The sequence below is a fragment of the Scardinius erythrophthalmus genome, assembly GCF_964197995.2.
Source record: "Scardinius erythrophthalmus genome assembly, chromosome: 6".
Classification (NCBI taxonomy): domain Eukaryota; kingdom Metazoa; phylum Chordata; class Actinopteri; order Cypriniformes; family Leuciscidae; genus Scardinius; species Scardinius erythrophthalmus.
Window position 1 is genome coordinate 29,888,968 of NC_138226.1, and position 20,827 is coordinate 29,909,794.

General features: G+C 36.8%; 2 protein-coding genes across 4 annotated transcripts in view; one reads left to right on the plus strand and one right to left on the minus strand.

Moving 5' to 3' along the window:
* nr1i2 (nuclear receptor subfamily 1, group I, member 2) overlaps nucleotides 1-11,058 on the plus strand; it is a 29,008-nt gene extending 17,950 nt beyond the window's left edge. For both annotated transcript variants that reach the window (XM_081368921.1, XM_081368920.1), the window contains exons 5-9: nucleotides 428-714; nucleotides 852-997; nucleotides 8,156-8,272; nucleotides 9,354-9,459; nucleotides 9,540-11,058. In XM_081368921.1, coding sequence (XP_081225047.1) covers nucleotides 428-714; nucleotides 852-997; nucleotides 8,156-8,272; nucleotides 9,354-9,459; nucleotides 9,540-9,684 — 801 coding nt within the window. In that variant the 3' untranslated portion in view covers nucleotides 9,685-11,058. The remainder of the gene's footprint in view (nucleotides 1-427; nucleotides 715-851; nucleotides 998-8,155; nucleotides 8,273-9,353; nucleotides 9,460-9,539) is intronic.
* A 5,825-nt stretch (nucleotides 11,059-16,883) lies between these two features.
* gsk3ba (glycogen synthase kinase 3 beta-a) overlaps nucleotides 16,884-20,827 on the minus strand; it is a 64,911-nt gene continuing 60,967 nt past the window's right edge. For both annotated transcript variants that reach the window (XM_081369011.1, XM_081369010.1), the window contains exons 10-11: nucleotides 20,704-20,802; nucleotides 16,884-17,448 (exon numbers count right to left, since the gene is read on the minus strand). In XM_081369011.1, coding sequence (XP_081225137.1) covers nucleotides 17,381-17,448; nucleotides 20,704-20,802 — 167 coding nt within the window. In that variant the 3' untranslated portion in view covers nucleotides 16,884-17,380. The remainder of the gene's footprint in view (nucleotides 17,449-20,703; nucleotides 20,803-20,827) is intronic.

Genomic DNA, 20,827 nt, shown 5'->3' on the forward strand with positions numbered 1-20,827 from the left:
CAACAAATGTTCTCTGTCTAAGATCTACTTCCTGGTTGAAGTAATTCACAAGCAATTGCTCTCTCACTAAAGCATTCATATAAATGTGATCTTTACTGTGCTACTTTATCTATATCTGATTTAGAACGAGCAGAAACCTGTGAGAAATATAACGACCCAAAGCCAAAAGAACTGTTAAAAATAAGCTGTTATGCAGGAGCAATATCCTTGTAGGCAGCGCTGTGTCATATGCCATAGCTGTGTTCGTGTCTCAAGCTCGAAGTTCAGGCTTATTTGTTCATTAATGACGTAATCAGCAACTAGTCGACTCGACTTTAATCACATAAATGTCGACTTAAAAATACCTGAAGTCCTTCAACCCCCAGTATCTACTGAAATACATCTTTATGAGTACTGTCAGTCTTTATCAGTGGTTTTATGTCCGCAGCCTTTAGATCGGGAAAAAAAATCCAGTACAGTGGAGTACAGTGGAGAACCAAAAAGCAGCAGATACTCTTACACAAGCATGCATAAATCACCGCCTGAAGATGCAGTGCAGCGGACCGCCAACTTCACCTCCCTCTCATCCCCTTCCTCCAGCTTTCAGAGTCTTGAAAATAAAGAGAGGAAGTGGCATAAAGGTGCCATTTTCACCTCTTTGCCACATTTTACAGACCTCACCACGTACATGATCAAGAATGTAATCAACTTCAGCAAGACGCTTGCAATGTTCAGGTGAATACAGGCCCTCTTACACCTGATATAAAGATTCATCATTGGTGGTTCGGTCACATGTGGTTTCTTAGCTCATTGCTATTTTAATCAAGCAGCTTGACTGATACAAGTCTATAATGAAGTTGTGTTTTCAACAGGGCTCTGATCATAGAGGACCAGATCTCACTGCTGAAGGGCGCCACCCTTGAAATCCTTCTGATTCACTTCAACATGTTCTTTAATGAGGTGACAGGCAATTGGGAGTGCGGCCCGCTGCAGTACTGCCTGGATGACGCCATGCGAGGTGAGCGTCTGCACAGGTTTCCATGAACCTCAGGGTCAGGTAGGGCTAAGTGGTGTAAACAAAAACACATAAACTCTATACACTAGACTCGAGTACAGAGGTTTTAGGGCCAGTAAGATTTTTTTTAAAGAAATTACAACCCGAATTTCGGAAAGGTTTTTTTAAATTTGAATAAAATTAAAACTAAAAAATTTTCAAATCACATGAGCCAATATTTTATTCACAATAGAACATAGATAACATCATTTTTACAATTTTATGCACAAATTTGATTCCTGCTACAGGTCTCTAAATAGTTGGGACGTGGGCATGTTTACCATGGTGTAGCATCTCCTCTTCTTTTCAAAACAGTTTGAAGACGTCTGGGCATCGAGGTTATGAGTTGCTGGAGTTTTGGTGTTGGAATTTGGTCCCATTCTTGCCTTATATAGGTTTCCAGCTGCTGAAGAGTTCGTGGTCGTCTTTGACGTATTTTTCGTTTAATGATGCGCCAAATGTTCTCTATACTTGAAAGATCAGGCCAGTTCAGCACCAGGACTCTTCTATGACGAAGCCATGCTGTTGTAATAGCTACAGGATGTGGTTTTGCATCGTTCTGCTGAAATACACAAGGCCTTCCCTGAAATAGACTTTCTCTGGAGGGGAGCATATGTTGCTCTAAAAACTTTATATACCTTTCAGCATTCATAGAACCTTTCAAAACATGCAAGCTGCCCATACCATATGCACGTATGCACCCCCATACCATCAGAGATGCCGGCTTTCGAACTGAACGCTGATAACACACTGGAAGGTCTCCCTTCTCTTTAGCCCGGAGGACACAGCGTCCGTGATTTCCAACACAAATGTCAAATTTGGACTTGTCTGACCATAGAACACTATTCCACTTGGGAATAGTCCATTTTAAATGAGCCTTGGCCCACAGGACACGATGGCGCTTCTGGACCATGTTCACATATGGCTTCCTTCTTGCATGATAAGAGCTTTAGTTGGCATCTGCAGATGGCACGGTGGATTGTGTTTACTGACAGTAGTTTCTGGAAGTACTCCTGGGCCCATTTATGGCGCTTTTCCACTGCATGGTACGGTACGGCTCGGTTCGGTACGGCACGCTTTACCGCTTTTCCACTGCATGGTACGGTACAGCTCGGTTCGGTACGGCTCACTTATGGCGCATTTCCACTGCATGGTACGGTACGGTACGGCTCGCTTCGGCTCGCTTTAAATGGTACCACCTCCGATACTAAAATGTGACGTGAAAACACTGAAGATCACTGATTGGTCAGACAGAATCGTCACTACCAGTGTCATTGTATTTGCGACACGAGACCATGCACGAGACAAACCCGCTAGATTTAAATAGCCAGTTGACAACAGCCAACGCTGTAGTTTCTTGCAGTTAAAATGTTTCTTGCAAACTGTTTCTTGCAGTCAGGGGCAGCGCCGGATAATTTTTAACGCATGTGCTGAGGGCAGTGTGTATATTAAATTCAGCAATCAAATATTCAAAAAGACTTAATAGTAATGTTATTTCTCTCTATAGGCGCGTTTACTACGAATATGGCGATCGTCAACTTCATCTTTGCCAGACACTGACAGAAAACACTATTTTATAAATAAAAATCAATGCACGCATCCCCGGATTTACAAATGCACATCTTGCTTGTTGCACGCACATTATGTCGAAATAACGAGATATTATGTTGAAATAACATTATTATTAAGTCTTTTTGAATCTTTGATTGAATGCTGAATTTTGCGCTTGTTCAGTTTAATACAATTATTACGCCTATATATAGCCTATATATATACTATTAATAAATTAGCACGTTCACACTACACGCGACCAAGCGACGCGATACCATTCATTTTCAATGGGGAGCGGGCGACTTCCGGCGACATGCGCGGTCGCGACCGTTGGCGACTGGATAGGGCGTGTCTGGCGACTCGACAAAGTTGAGAAATGTTTAACTTTATGCAAATGAAGAGCGACTTTCGCGAGCGACAACCAATAGGAGTGAAGTCAGTGGAGCAAACGTGATCCGTCACTCTTCAGTGCAGCGTCTGACCGAGGCAAGATGAATGAGAAGTTTATTTTAGCAGTCAGAAACTGTCCAATAGTTTATGATATGTCTCTGTGTACATACAGTGGTACTCGTCGTGCTGACTCCGAGCCCGAATGGTTTCGTGAACTCAGAAAGACCAGTATTTGCCCATTTTCTGCAGTTAAATAGCCGCGATAGCACAGGGCACTCGCTGTTTCTCATTCATCTTTAATATTATGCATTTTATGTACTGATCCGATTTATATTTAGACTTTTCCTTCCAAAATGTTAACTTGTAGCGGCAAGAAAACAGATTTGTTGTCTACAACACGTAACATCCGTGAATGTCACTCACAAACATTACCTAGGCAACCAGAAGTGAGAACGCCCACTAACGACCTCATCGCCAGCCACTGGCGACATGCAGCGATAAAGTCGCTTGTAGTGTGAACGGGGCTTAAGAATGTTGTGTTCTGCCCTCAGAAATGGCGCCGGGTCGGCAAATGCCCGTATGTTGTGACGTCATGTGGGAACTATGTATAACGATCAGTCCCACCCAGTTTGAAGCGGTACTAACTGCAATGGAAAAGCAACCGAGCTAAAGCGAACCGAACCGTGCCGTACCGAGTCGAGTCGTACCACGCAGTGGAAAAGCGAAGCGAGTCGAACCGTTCCATGCCGAGTCGAACCGTACCGAGCCGAACCGTGCCGTACCATGCAGTGGAAAAGCGCCATTAGTAATGTCATTGACACAATCATGCCGATGAGTGATGCAGTGTCGTCTGAGGGTCAAAAGACCACAGGCATCCAATAAAGGTCTTCGGCCTTGTCCCTTACGCACAGAGATTTCTCCTGTTTCTCTGAATCTTTTGATTCAGTGATTCAGTGATGTTATGTACTGTAGATGATGAGATTTGCAATTTGATGAAAAATTAGCTAATTTAGTGGATAAAAGTGTAAAATCTCTCAGTTTAAACATTTATCTACGGTATGTTCTATTGTAAATAAAATATTGGCTCATGTGATTTGAAATTCTTTTAGTTTTCATTTTATTCAAATTTAAAAAACGTCCCAACTTTTCCGGAATTCGGGTTGTAATATTTCTATTCACCTAGGATGCATTAAATTGATCATTTATAAAATTACAAAATTACTTTACTAAAATAAAATTAAGTAAAGATTAAATAAAATTACTTTCTATTCATCACAGAATCAAAAAAAGGTGTTAACAAAAATATCAAGCAGCGCAACATTGATAATGATAAGAAATGCTTCTTGGGCAGCAAATTAGCATATAATAATGATTTCTGAAGAATCATGTGACCCTGAAGACTGGAGTAATGATGCTGGAAATCACACAGAATACATTTTAAATGATATTAAAATAGAAAAAAATATTTCACAATATTGCTGTTTTTTACTCTATATTTGATCAAATAATTGCAGCCTTGGTGAACATTAGAGACTTTGTTTTGAATCAAAAACAGTTCATACTTTTCGGGACAATCGTTAAAAAAATGAAATTAATACTAAAGAAACAAAAGGGCCATTGTTAATAGATCCAAACCAGAAGTCTGGCATCAGTGCAAAAACAACTTCACATTATATAACACTTGAGCTTAAGACCACAGAGGAAAAAAAAGACAAAAACTTATTATAAAACGGATGCAACCAACTCTAAATTCTGCTGGGATGAGTCACATTAATGCTGTACTTTGTGATGTTGCACGATAACTCTAAACTACATGTCATTACTAAAAAGCGGAATTTAACAACATCCCTAAATGTCAAGCTGTTCTTCGTCCTGACTTGTTCGGGACACATCATGTATAGTATGTTCATGTTACATGTAAATCAGTGGTCAATGAATCTGGATTATTTTATCAGGTATAAAGGATGACCTTTGTAATGTGCATTAGTATTTTAATGTTCATTACACTTAGTGAACATTGCAAGAACAATATAGCATTTTGCTTAAAAGGAAGAAAGCCAGGGAACCATAACCACACAAACCAGTAAAGGAAACCAGACTACTTTAATGAGACAGTGAAAAGGTCTCTGCCCTCACTCCAGCTGAGAGAAAGAGGAGGAGGAGAACACAGGAGGAAGGAGTGAGAGAAACCCCTTACAGTGCAAGAGAGGTGTTAGGAGCACAGCAGGGACATATCTGAAGGTAATGAGGGAGAAAACCTCAGTGAACAGAACAGCCAGGCTTTCTTTAAAATGATTCTATGAAGCGGTCTCTGGATTTTTGAAATGCATGCATCAGTCGGTGTGTGTTTATTGGCTTTTTTATTACTTTAAATGAGATTGTATCATGTAAACTTCATGCTTATTTATGACTGAAAATATCTTATAGCTATATTTCTCATGTCTGTGAGGTAAGGAGCATTCGCTGAGAGCTGACCTGTATCACCTGACTGTTGCAGTTTCATTTCAGCATTGATAGTGTTGATATTGAAACGCATAAATTCGAGTCACAAACTGCTCTGAGTATAACATCATGGCAGGCCCGGTTCCAGACAACTCATTACCAATAATTGGAATAGAATATTAAATATACCGGTAATTTGATTTGAATATTTTTCTATTAATCTATTAGTTTGCCTTTGCATTGCTTTAATGCGTTACTATTTTAACATGTAATATTTCTGTCCCGTGCAGAGTGAATCCAGCATTTATATATAGATGTCACTTCTGAAACTTTGTAGCATGCAATTGGTCATTGGTCCTCTTAGCGGCATGAAAAACAAGTTTTATTGAATGGATTATATAGACTGTAGCCTCCGAAAGCGAGCCAAGACTTCTCCCTTTACAATCACTAAAATGCTGTCGCTTTGTCAGTTCATCGCGATCTCACAAAGTTCTGTTATTATCAATGAAGCTGTCAACGATACACAATAAATCATGTCTAGGCCTACACATTAAAGGTTTTGTGAGGCTGCATTGCTAAATAAAACTCTGGCATTTTGAGCGGAGTGGATTCTGACTAACTTAAACACCTCTGATTGGCCATTGCGTTCAAGAGATCAACAAACATGTCTGTGATTGGCTACATTGCTCACCACTGCAAAAACACGTTGTAAATGGATACATTTGACGTTCTCCAGAGCACAAATACAAATATGCACTGGAGCATTTGCTAAATCTGTTTACTAGTATGTTTACACTAATGGTCCAAAGTTTGATGTCAGTAAGATTTTTTTTTATGCTTTTGAAAGAAGTCTCTTATGCCCTTATGCTTATTTATTTGATCAAATATACAGTAAATTTAGTATATTGTGAAATATTATTACAATTTAAAATGACTGTTTTCTATTTGAATATAAATATTTAAAAATGAAATGTATTCCTGTGATCACAAAGCTGAATTTTCAGCATCATTACTCCAGTCTTCAGTGTCACATGATCCTTCAGAAATCATTTATCAATGTTGCTTAATTATTTTTGGGGAAACGGTATAGATGTCGATTTCTTTCAGGATTCTTTGATGAGTAGAAAGTTCAAAAGAAAAAAAATAGAAAAACTGCTTTTATTTGAAATAGATTTTTTTGTAACACTATAAATGTCTGTACTGTCTTTTGAAAACTATTTAACCCAACAGTAAATCCACATCCCAGTTACAGTAATGTAAAGGTTGTCTTGACCATAAGTCTTTGACCCATTTAATTCTTAGGGACAGTAAGAGGCTGGAAAATAGTTGTAAAAATACTTTTTTTAACTGACTTTATAAGTATAATTCAGAGAGACATATACATGATAAAATCTGCATTATATTGTCTTGTGCTTTTAATTTTGTATATGCATGTACTGTATGTAGCAGTACTTAAACTTGTCTGTAGCATTTCCACAACTTACAGTCACAATATGCATCTCTTTTCTTTCTTTATGTGGCATAACGAGGGCCCATGCTGGCATAAATAAAAGATCCAATCCATCCTTGATTTTCTCTTTACATTTGCTTCTCAAGGCTGTGAATTTTCCATAGTAGCTTGAGAACTGGCATTTTATTACAGATTGACTAATTGCTCTTTATCTCAACAGTCCTTAATAGACCGCTATTAAAGCCTTAAAATGATTTCTGAATTGAATGTCCAATTGTATGTCATCACCCTGACAACCAAATGCTTACAGCTGTTATTCGCAACAGCAAATCTATTTAATGAACCCTTGCATTGCTTCAAACCAGACAGACATGACTGCTTTACTCTGTAGACGTGAGCCTGCCATAGAGAGGAAAAATCACAAACAAAATCCCTGTAAAGTCTCAAATGCTTCTCCTATAGCCTGCAACGGGATTAAATGGAGATAAAATGGACATATTTGTGTAAATCCCCTGTACTAAAGTACTAAATAAGTCAATGAAGTCAGATTTTTCTATATCAACTTAAACATTTCCCATCTTCCAAGATCAAATTTTTGTTTCATTTTACTTTATTTTATTATTATTTTTTATTCTTCTTCTTATTTTATTAATGAACTTAAACATTTCCCATCTATTTCTTACAAGACCAAATAATTTGAACTATGCACATTGATTTTTATTATTATTATTATTATTATTTAAAACAGGTCTAAAACAGGTGCTTAATGTTTCAATGAAATATAACTTAGGACTCCTGTATTATAAAAGAGAAACCTAATTAGTGTTAAGTATTTTTATACTATTATAGTATTTTTTAAATATTAGCATTTATTTATATTATTTATTATTATTTTTGGTTTTCCTTTAAATTGTAGCAATTTTGTTATGTGCTTTAGTAGTTTTTATTCATTTTTATTTTTCTATTTATCTTTCAGTTAGTTGCTAAGTCAACATTTCTAACATTATGTTTATTAAGTGTATGTTTTTCAATTAGTATTTATATTTTATTCAATTAAAGAAAATGATTTTTAATAGGTTTCATTTTAGTTAACAATAACAAAACTGCAGTATTCTTGTCCTCTTAAAAACGTGTTCCTCTTAAAATTGAAATGTCAATAAAAAGTAAATTAATCTTAGGTGATATTTCATGTTGCAGCATGTATCATGCATCAATTTGTTGCTTTCTTTACACTTGATCCTTTCCCATAATTTGTCATTTGTTCCTTCATTCCTCCTCCACCGGGAAAGCTGGTTTTCAGCACCATCTGCTGGACCCTATGATGAATTTCCATTACGCATTGCGCAAGCTGCGCTTGCATGAAGAGGAGTATGTGCTGATGCAGGCCATCTCGCTCTTCTCACCAGGTACCTCAGATGAAGCTCAGCATTCACATAAACACACATGAACCGCTGTTTAAAGGGATAGTTCACCCAAAAATAAAAGTTCTGTCCTCATTCACTCACCCTCAAGTTGTTTATTTGTTCTGCTGAACACATAAGAAGATATTTTGAGGAATGTCGGTAACCAAACAGTTTCTGGTCCCCATTGACTTCCATAGTCTTTTTTTTTTTTTCATACTATGGAAGTCAATGGGGACCAGAAACTGTTTGGTTACCGACATTCCTCAAAATATCTTCTTCTGTGTTCAGCAGAACAAAGAAACTCATACAGGTTTGGAACAACTTGAGGGTGAGCAAATGATGACAGAACTTTTATTTTTGGGTGAACTAACCCTTTAAATGAAATCCCAAAAATGAAGATTAGCCCATGATTTAGTCCTAGGTGTATATGACATTCTTCTTTCAGACGAATACAATCAGAGTTAAATTGAAAAATGCCCGGGCTCTTCCAGGCTTTATAATGGCAGTGAATAGCCATTTCTGTTTTGAAGTCCATAAAAGTGAATCGATCCATCACAAGTTAGGTTAATAAATGCCTTCTGAAGCGATGCGTTTGTGTAAGGAAAATATTCATATTTAACATGTTACAAAGTAAATTCTAGGTTCCAGCCAAACGAACATACCCAGTCTACTTACTCCTAAAATACGCAACTTGTGACGTGGGAAGTAGCGTAGTGCGTCATGGCGTAGTGTAAATATCAGCAGTACACGCATTACTTATTAAGTTTTAAATATGGATTTTTCTTACACAAACGCATTGCTTCGCTTCAGAAGGCCTTTATTAACCCCCCAGAGCGGTGTGGAGCACTTTAATCATGGATGGCTGCACTTTTATGGACTTCAAAACAGAAACGGCCATTCACTGCCATTATAAAGCTTGGAAGAGCCAGGACATTTATTTAATATAACTTAAATTAAATTGTATTCGTCTGAAAGAAGAATGTCGTATACACCTAGGATGACTTGAGGGTGACTAAATCATGGGTTAATTTTCATTTTAGAGTGATCTATCCCTTTAACCTCTCACGTGTATGTTCGTCCACAGATCGCCCTGGTGTGACGCATCACAATGTGGTTGACCGTTACCAGGAAACACTAGCTCTCACTCTGAAGACCTACATCGAGGCAAAGAGGGCCGAGCCAGAGAAACAGTAAGGATGCTTTCTTTCCATCTCATTAGGAAAACGTTTCCTTTGATTACACTTTCAGTCTAACCTTCTCCTCCTGCTAGTCTGCTGTACCCAAAGATCATGGCGTGCCTGACCGAGATGAGGAGTATGAACGAAGAGTACACAAAACAAGTGCTGAAAATCCAGGACATTCAGCCTGAAGTGTCTCCGCTTTTGTTGGAAATAATAAGTAAAGACGGCTGCTAGAACACTAAAGATTAAAAGACTAGTCAAAACTTGCAAGGACAAGGGCGGTGACTACTGATGATGAACTACTGAACAGCAGCACACGGTAATCGTGAAATTGTTATTAAATGTAATGTAATTGTGTTTGAGTTTATCTGACAAGCAGTCTTTTTTTCAGAATCTTTTCGCGAAAGAAGATTATGTGGTTCATAAGCAGATGTAGGATGTCACATTACTGTTTTATCTCTTACATTTACTGCATGAATGAAGCTTGAAATGCGGGGTTAGATTAAGGGGCCGTTTACACGGCACCGATTTAAAACCGGAACTAAAAACGTAAAACTTGTAATGCGTTTTGGCCGTTCATTTACATGACAACAGCGAGAGTTTTTTGTTTTTAAAAGCGAAACCGTTAATGTCTCTGTGTAAAGTACAAAAACAAGATTTTGCGAAACCGGTGACATCATGCATAGTGTTTCGTTACAAAGTGACGTCGCCAACTACTGGCCTGACATGAATAATACAGCGTTTTTAGTCGTTTTCGCACATCCATGTGAACGGGGATCGTTTTGACAAGGTTGTCGTCTGTACGTGAAAAACGCAACATCGTTGTACATCGTTGTCGTGTAAATGTAAGATTTGATAACACTATTTTAGTGTTTGTTACACGTTACATGTACTTACTGCAGTAATAACAGTAAATTATGTATAATTAAATGCAACTATTCCTAAACCAAACCCTATTACTAACCCTAGTAAGTACATGTTTTTAATTAATATTCCTCAGTACTTATCTGTATAATTACACTGTAACAAAGACACCTTAAAAATAAGTGTAACCAAGATTCGACTTGAATTTTCCCTTTTCGTCATGAAGGGTAACACTTTATAGTAAGGTTCCATAACTGCCTAAAACATTTATTAATACTTCGAAAGCATATTAATTTAAAAATTTACTAACACATTATAAAAGCCAAAAGTTATATCTGTTAATATTATTTAGTAATTGTTGTATTTTATTAACTAACTTAAATTAACTTTATTAACTATCCCAAACATTAATGGGACCTTATGAAAGTGTTACCTCATAAGCTTTGCAGGGTAAGATGCTGTAAGAGATTATTATTATATAATATTATGTTATTGATGCAGCGATCACAAATTATAAAAATGAAAATATGATAGTATGATGCATACTGTGTTAACTGCCGTATGTCTTGACAAATCTGTTTATTTATTGTTTGTGTTTAAATGTGGTATACGTTAATCGCTTCTAATGGTGTTCAGGTTATATTAAATATATTTTAGTAGCTATATTTGACAAGACAAGAATGTAAGTGTACTTATGGAGTTATGAATCTCATAAAGAACATGATCAGGTCTATTTTACTCTGCAAAATGAACAAAAATGAAAAAAAAAATGTATTACAGTAATGAGAATGTGTGTGTGTGTGTGTGTTGTTTTTTTTATGTATTATGGTAATGAGATTGTTCAAAATATCTTTGATTTTGTGAAAGTGAAATTTCTGGACCTGGATGATGTTCATTAGGTTTCGTGAGATTCTCACTGTGATGTGTGTCAATATACTATATATATATATATATATATATATATATATATATATATATATATATATATATAGTAATAGTTAGTAATTTCATCTCTGTTGTGAATATTAGAAACAAAGCTTACTGTATTTTGCGAAACATGTAAATGTCTACAATTTTGAAGAATCTCTAAAATTTTAAGACACTTTCTTGAGAAGTGATTGCCTTTTGACAGTTTTGGAGTAAACATTTTTTCACTTAGTACATTCAGGTTTTCAGATTGTACTGAACAGACACCAGAATAGCATTTAGAGGTCATTTGGAACTTTTTTAGGTTCTGTCACTTAAACATTTAACAATGACAATCAATGTGTATATTGTGAGCTAGTGTTATGTGTGGATGTGACACATGACATTGTAGAGCAGATGTTTCGGGTTCCAAACTAGGGGTGCAGTATTTTATGTGAGTCTTTCACATATTTGCTCCACATAAAAGCAGAAGATTCAGATATCAGATATCTATGTAAAGGTCAAACTCTTTTGAAAATGCCTTCATGTTGCCATTTTGTGTAGATTAAGGAATTATTGCATCCTGCCTGCAAAATGATAAGGAAACTTGTCATAACATGAATAATTACTACACAGTACACTCAGGTTTTTTCTCTTTACAGTGGTTGTTTTTCAATGTGAGACATATATGACCCTCTCAGGAAAATAAATGCAAAAATGTATGAGAATGTGTGCAGAATTGTTTACTGTGCAATTGTGTAAATCATTTACTCATAATGTACACTACTGTTTAATTTTTTATGTTTTTGAAAGAAGTGTAAGATGCTCACCAAGACTGCATTTATTTGATTAAATATACTGCGAAATATTACTACAGATTAAAATAACTGTTTTTTATTGTAATATATTTTCAAATGTAATTTATTCCTGTGATGTCAAAGCTTCATTTTCAGCATCATTACTCCAGTCTTCAGTGTCACATGATCCTTCAGAAATCGTTCTAATATGATGATTTGATGCTCATGAATCATTGATAAATGTTGAAAACAGTTGTGCTGCTTGTTTTTGTGGAAACCATGATAAAAAAAAAAAAATCATGATTATTTGATTACATTTAAAAGCACTTATTTTTTAAATAGATTTTTTTGTACATTAAATGCATCTACCATATGCTGAATAAAAGTATTCATTAAAAAAAAAAAATAAACCTTACAAACCCCAAATGGCATCGTGCACTTTTTTTTTCATTAATATTTTTATGCATTTGGCAGATGCTTTTAGCTAAGGCAACATAAAATGCATTCAAGTTACCGTATATGTTTAATTTGAACCCAGGCACTTACCAGAATCACATTTAAACAAAGCAAGAGTGGAGAGGGGGAAAAAAAGAATTTATATCAAATAATAATTTAATCAAAATGGACTGAATTTGAGATGAGACACATTTTGGGCTGCGAAAAGAAAGACACATGGCAAATGCAGGGTCATTTCCAAGCTATCCTACTCTTTATTTAATGCAAATTACAGTACCAGGTAACTAGTCTCTGAATCCAAGTCACACCAAGGACCAAAACGGACATATTTACAAGGAGAGGAGACATTTAGCATACCTTCACAGAAAAAGAATATATTTAAAATAAAATAAAAATTTCAGTCACAAACAGAGGCATTCAAGTAATATTAATGTTATACAGGTTGCTTTTTTTCTTTTTCATTTTAAACCAAGACAACTTTTTTTTCCCAATAAGTGTATTTAATGCGATAGTCTGTAGCCCACAGTCCTTAAAACTTTTTTTTTTTGTCTTTTTTTTGTGTTTTGGTAATTGTTTTTAACCCTTGTGTCTTTACATTTTTACTCTAACTTTAGTCACGAGAAGTGGTCACACCATTTGTGGAAAGCGACAAATCTATGAATGCGTATCTTACAAGCAAAGCTTTACATTGAGGGTGCGGGGATGAGGGTCCGGCGGGTGCTACGGGACATCTCTACTGCGTACTGTCAGCTGGCCAACGAGCCAAAACACCAAAGAAATCATTATTGCCCCTGGGATGTGTCGCAGTTACGTCACAACACGCTCATAGTTGGTTCGCTTTGGTAGTGGAACGAGTGTAAGAACGTACATTGTGATTGGCTCCACAGGAACGTGACTTCCTCCACACACAAAAACATCTTTGTGCCAATAAGTGGGTGAATCCAAAGCAAAAAATAAGGAAAAACCATCGAGTGTGGTTTGTGACAGAAAATGAAGTCGGCTGTCAGTCATTCTGACTTGACCAATCAACAGCACCTGCAGAGGGTCACAGGAAGGGGTGTGGCCTGCCTTGAGTGTAGACAGAAAGGGGGTGTGGCCTAGGGACAGGAAGTGTATGGAAGCAAAGGCACTCCAAACTATAGATACACTATACATTACTAGATATAGTTACAATAATATAGCTGGCACCTACTGTACAGATAAGATTGAACTATATGGCTGGAGAAAGCTCCTTGTCTACAGTATCCAACAAACAGGTCATTCTTACCCTGATCTTTTAAATCCGTTTTTAATCTTTTTTTTTTCTTTTTGATCCATTTTTCATTTAATCCCTCGTCTTTGTTTTCGCTCATTAACAGTTCTCAGGTCAGCATATATATGTACATAGCAAAACACACGCATGTACACATTCACTCACACATGCTTACAAATTATACAAAAATAAAAGTAAAATAAAAGTGTAAAAGCCAGAATTTGGTGAGGAGCAACATTTCTGTACTGTATATACATGTCTGCCGTTTTCATGTACTGCTATACTTTGCGTATTAAGACATTCTGGATAAAGAAAAAGTACATTTTTCTGTAAGCAGGTTGAAAGTATGTGGAAATGTAAGTAGTGGTTGAACCAACACAGCCAGTTCAGTTTAACATTACAAGAGTCGTCTCTGTGAAGTCTGCACCACGTCGATGAGTTGTCTTCACCTATTCTTTATGTTTAGCTGTAACTCGCAGTGTGAATATGAACAATTAATCTGAGCGTTACAACACTGACTCGTACGCGACAATAAATAACGGGAGGAAATCAGGACAGAAGGTGATTGTAATTCCACCAGGCGAACAGAAAACAGCACAAAAGAGCGAAACGCTTGCAAGAAAGGAGCTCCAGCAAAATGTGTCCAAGTTCTTAGTCATAAACATACTGTATTATTTTGGTCAGCGGCAAAATTCGCCGCTGCCCTGACAATCCGTGATGGATTCTGGACCGATGATGCTAGATATAGATCTATATATAACTATATATATATATTTATTTTACATAATGCAAAGTAATATATAAACTGTGTATGTATATATCATACAAGAACACAGAGATGGAGACGCACGTCTCACTTGTCAATCAAAATGTCTGCCCTTCCCCTTAGACCGCCCATTTTATAAAACAAAATAAAACATTCAGCAGACTTAAAAGTCCAAGATCATCTGCAACAGAGAATTTCTCTGTTAGCTTTGTGGTTGGAACATGCGGTTTTTACATTTATACCTCTTGTATAGTGCTTTGTGTTTTTTTTTTAGGATACAATTAGATACGATATTACCTTTAGTTTTGAATGCTGCATCATTTTCACCCAATACATACATATATATATATATATGTATATATATATATATATATATATATATATATATCGTCGCTGCCCGATGAAAATCACGTATGTCCAAAACGGTTACTTTTCAGGAAGTGAAAAAAACACCGTAATTTAAAAGCATATGAACATAGCGTTGTCATACTTGGTATGGCATCTTTAAATGTAGCCATATTCTTGCCAGTGTAATGATATAATCCACATTTGACCAAAATCGAGTTTAAATGGACATACGCGCATATTTTACAGTAACGGTGGTCGATACGCGTTTTTCCGATCATTAATTAGAATGGCCAAGTCGCGTTTCATATTGACAGATGAATATGCTCAGTTTATTAAATAGCCTACGTCTCCGTTTATTAAATACGCTCAGTTTATTAAATGTCTCTTTGCAAACTATGAAGGGACAATGAATCAATACACTCATTGCTGACCCCAGGGCCGGCGCGTCCATATAACTAGGCAATTGCCTAGAGCGGCACTTTTGTAAGGGCATACATAATCAGAGAGTTGCCTTTTTCTTTTCGTTTTGAATTATTTCGTTTAAAGACTTTTCAAGCTTTGTGTATTTGATGTCTTTCTCATGTCTGTGTGAGGCATACACTGAGTTTCGTTAATGAGATGCGCTCCAGTTAACGTGCAATGCAAGTGAACGCGATGGCGCCTCCATGATTATATTGTCTGCTATATACCGGTTTTTGCTTATTTATTAAATCCATGGTTGATGAAAAATTGATTAAAATTAAGATACAATTTATACAAAACTAAATTCACTTTAAAGAAAGGTTTTCTACAAAACAAAACTTAATGAAGTGGTCAAAATCATGTCTGACCCGTCTCAAATTGTGCATCCTATTACTCGTGCTGTTCACTTTTCATACTTTCAACAGCATAGTAGACCTACAGACTCTATTTGTACAAACTGCACATTCATTTAATTCTGAATTTTGTTGAAAGGCTTCAAATCAAGTTCACGGATAATTGTGCGTGCATTTATTAATCATTATGATACTAAACTCATAACAAAGTAGGCTATGCTATGTACAAAAAAAAATACAGCCATTTCTGTTTTTTTCTTTTAAACAAAAAAAAAGGAAAAAAAGCTACACCTTTTTTTTTACATTTCATCTTTCATTCCGAAATAGAATAATGAATGGACGAAAAAGTATACGGACCCAACATGTAGGCTATTAGCCTTTTTACCCGTTATCAATCTAAATTAATCTCGTTTTTAATTTAACTTAATTTCGTTTTTCTTTATTTAAATTTCGTTGTTCTTTATTTAAATTTCGTTTTTTTCTTTATTTAATTTTCGTTTTTTCTTTATTTAAATGTCATTTTCTTTATTTAAATTTAGTTTTTTCTGTATTTAAATTGAATTTTTCTTTTTTTAAATTTAGTTTTTTTCTTTATTTAAATTTTGTTTTTCTTTATTTAAATCTACCCTTTACTGTGTCAGTAATTTATTAGTCAGAAAAATATTAGACTACCTTAAAAGTATTGCTTAAGTTAACAGGCCCGTGCGTTAACATCTCCACAATAAACAGTGACAATTACTTCGTCTAGACCATTTACTGGTAAATAACAGTTGTGAATATATTGCGAATATATAATAAACTTGAACAGTTGTCAAAAACAAACGTTTGCTGATACTTTACCTCACAGAGTTATTCGGCTATCCAATGCTGAGCTTCCAGAGACGCTTAGACCGCGAGATGCCTCCACAGGGCGGGAGATACGCGGCGTGATTGACAGCTTTGACACCAAATGGATATACGTGAAAATCAGATGACATGATTTCACAACTTTTCATAGGTCATTTAGATATGTGAAGCATACTGTATACGGAAATGAACCTGGACATTCTATCCGTCGAAAAATCTCAAAATCGGCAAAATGGACATACGCGGTTTTCATCGGACAGCGACGATATGTATATATATATATATATGTATATGTATATATATATATATATATATATATGTATATATATATATATATATATATATGTATATATATATATATATATATATATATATGTATATGTATATATATATATATATGTAAATATATTGGGTAGCCATGCGCTATAAGAGACCCAGAAAAGTAGAAAGGGACAGAACGTGTAGCTAGAGACAGTCCAGGTGAGAGAAGGGGAGTCCAAATGGAAACGGAAGTGGATGGATCTAGCTACCGGATTGCTTACATAACAAGATTGTCCTCTGAGAATGAAAAAAAAAAAAAAAAGTTCCGGCTGGTCACAGACCAGGTTGTATGGTTTTATGGTTTAACCCCCCCTCCCAACCATATCCTCACTGATTTCTCTGTCTCTGTCGCTCTTGTGAACTACACCCGACAAGGCTTTTCCAAGTATCATTTTGAACTCTTTCTGAACTTCGTTAAAAAAAAGACGTAAATGAAGGTTGGCTCTTGCAGTCTGAATAAGAGTGGTGGTTACATGACTCAAATCCTGCCCAATAAGCTGGTGAGCAGTGGGGTGGGCGTGGCCCTGGAGGCAGGGTCAGTTCTGATTGGCTGGAGCTCTCAGGTTGAGGTGTTGGAGGCGGAGGCAGAGGCTGCAGTTGTGGTCTGACTGCGATCACTATTGGCATCTGCATACAGAGAGAACATTTTTATTAGTATATACTGTATGTTATGTACTGTCTTGATGTCATAATAAAATAATAAAAAGTCAAATTAAAAGAATTCCATTTTAATTAGTAGTAATGAGTAAAATAAATAAATAAATAAAACAGCTTCACCACTTATTACTATTTGTAAAACCTCCATAAAATCTAAATCATGTGACCAAGAAAGTCATATGGTCCAAACAACATGCAGTAAAAAATGAACTAGGAGTGTGCGATTGTAATTGTTAATTTGACAACGTGGAAGCTGACATTATCGTGTACGTCACTTACTATGCAATAACCAAACAAAAACTTGCCTTGAGAGTCCACTTATTCATGATGTTGCCAAGTAGAATAGTTTGCCAGTTTAACTACGCCAGCAAAATTCAATATATAAGGCTAAAAGGCGTTTTTGTCTTATATTTCTATGTAATATAGTTAAGTAAGAGTGCTGTTTTTCCCAAACATCAGTACGATCGCAGATGTGATATTGATTTTTTACAACAGTTCTACAAACAAGAAGTTAATATTGTGAGTTACAGTGCTATGCATAAGTTTAGACACCCATGCTAAAGTTGACTAAAAAGAGGAATAAAAAATCATCTTTTGGAAACTGAACTTAACGCCTTAATTTAAAAAATTAGGAAAAATCCAACCTTTAAGGACACCAATTTTCTTTGTGAATGAATAATGTATCGTAAATAAATAAATATTCTTCCTTAAAATACAGGGTGCATAAGTTTGGACACCCCTATGTTAAATTCCCATAGAGGCAGGCAGATTTTTATTTTTAAAGGCCAGTTACTTCATGGAGCCAGGATACTATGCATCCTGATAAAGTTCCCTTGGCCTTTGGAGTTAAAATAGCCCCACATCATCATATAGCCTTCACCATACCTAGAGATTGGCATGGTTTTATTTCAGTTAGCCTAATAGCTAGTTTGATTTGCATTGAGAGATGATCTTATGGAAAGTACCCCATGCCAATCTCTAGGTATGGTGAAGGCTATGTGATGATGTGGGGCTATTTTAATTCCAAAGGCCAAGGGAACTTTATCAGGATGCATAGTATCCTGGATCCATGAAGTAACTGGCCTTTAAAAATAAAAATCTGCCTGGCTCTATGGGAATTTAACATAGGGGTGTCCAAACTTATGCACCCTGTATTTTAAGGAAGAACATTTATTTATTTTTGATACATTATTCATTCACAAAGAAAATTGGTGTCCTTAAAGGTTGGATTTTTCCTATTTTTTTAAATTAAGGCATTAAGTTCAATTTCCAAAAGATGATTTTTTATTCCTCTTTTTAGTCAACTTTAGCATGGGTGTCTAAACTTATGCATAACACTGTACATTTTAGACACAAAATTGTCAATATTGTCTGTTTTTGTTCTATTTTGCCAATGGAAATATGGCTGACAAAGCTGCAGCAAAAAGGTGGGTGTTTCGTTCCTGAATTAATCAGTGTTGCTGATGATCCATTCATAAAGAATGGAATTTGACATAAAAGATGATGCACACATCTAGTAAGGTAAGAAAAAATACCTAAACCAGTCATGGTATCAGCACAAGCACATTTAACCAGTCCTACGTCTCCAGCATGGGATTTAGGTGCCCTATAAGGACGCTTAAAGGAACACGCCGACTTTTTGGGACTTCAGCTTATTCACCGTATCCCCCAAAGTCCATACATACCTTTTTCATCTCCGTGCGTGCCGTATCTCTGTCTGACACACACACCGCTAGCCTAGCTTAGCACAAAGACTGGAGGTAAACGGCTCCAGCTAGCATACTGCTCCCAATAAGTGACAAAATAACGCCAACATTTTCCTATTTACTGTGGTGATTTGTATAGTCACAGCATGTACGAATAACAAGGTCACATGAGACACAGCCATCTTCTAACCGTATACATACTGGGAACTATATTCTCAGAAGGCGAAGCACTGCTACTTCTGCGGAGGGATTTACTCAAACTCTGAGCGAACTCTCTGCTCCTCATCACGGGGCTCATTCCCAGTATGTATACGGTTAGAAGATGGCTGTGTCTCATGTGAGTACACGCTGTGACTATACAAATCACAACATGTAAATAGGAAAATGTTGGCGTTATTTTGTCACTTATTGGGAGCAGTCGGGTCATTTTTTTGTTTTTTACAGATCGGGCTTTGGTCGGACTCGGGCTCATTTAGCTTTTCTCCTTTCATCGTGCCCATAATACATGCAGAGCGCAGGCTACTGTATGAAATTCTATTGGATGCTATTCTTTTTCTTCACAACACTCGCGAATAAACTGTGAATGAGCATATAGCCTACTCAGTTCAACAGATTATTTTTTCTTCATTATATTTTTATTATTATTTAACGTTAGCCAGTTAGCGAAGAGAAATCTTTATTTACTGCTGGATCACATTTGGCTATATAATATTCTCTACTGCGTGCTTATGCTTCTCTGTAATGGACAGTCTGTATTAATATTTGTGGGCATAATTGTCGGTGGTGGTAGTTATGTTTGAGGCCTATAATAAAATTAAACCTAATAGCGTGTGTGCGTCTAGCAGAGACAGCGCGCATCAGAGAGTGCGCGTCAGATAGAGCTTTAAGTGATATTGATGTTGGTCTCGGGTCGGGTTCGGGCTGAAAAATTGCAGACATTTTCGGGCTGGGGCCGGATTAGTGCTTGAACACCACGGGCCAGCCCAGGTCTCGGTTAGGGCTGGATGTTTTGCCCCGTGCAGGGCTCTAGGCAGTATGCTAGCTGGAGCAGTTTACCTCCAGTCTTTGTGCTAAGCTAGGCTAGTGGTGGGTGCGTCAGACAGAGTTACGGCACGCACAGAGATGAAAAGGGTATGTATGGGCTTATCTAACTCGGGGCGATACGGTGAATAAGCTAAAGTCCCAAAAAGTCGGCGTGTTCCTTTAAGATCACACTCTCTAGCGTCAGTCGCTAGTGCGCCTCTTGTGCCTGTAGAAGTGAGTTTTACTCACGCAGCTCTTACTAGCTGGCCTCCGTTACACTGACCCCCCTAAACCTCACTCCTATCCGGGTCACGGCACCAAATGTAACCAGTCCTACTCGACCAGCTTTGAGCGGGATTAGAATCGGTGTCTCCAGCTTGGGACAGCAGTCTATAGCGACACTTGCTAGTGCGACTCTTGAGACCAGGGAAGTGAGGTACATACAAATAATCAGGGATGACAGATGAGCACAAAAGTGTCTAAAACAAGAACTGACCTGAAGTGGTAGAGGTGTTGGTGGGAGTAGAAGCTCCTGCCTGGTTACGTGCATGAGCGGGAATTAGGATAGAGGCCAGGGATGGGTTACTGGACAGCTCTGAGTGAAGAGAAAAGAAAAAAAA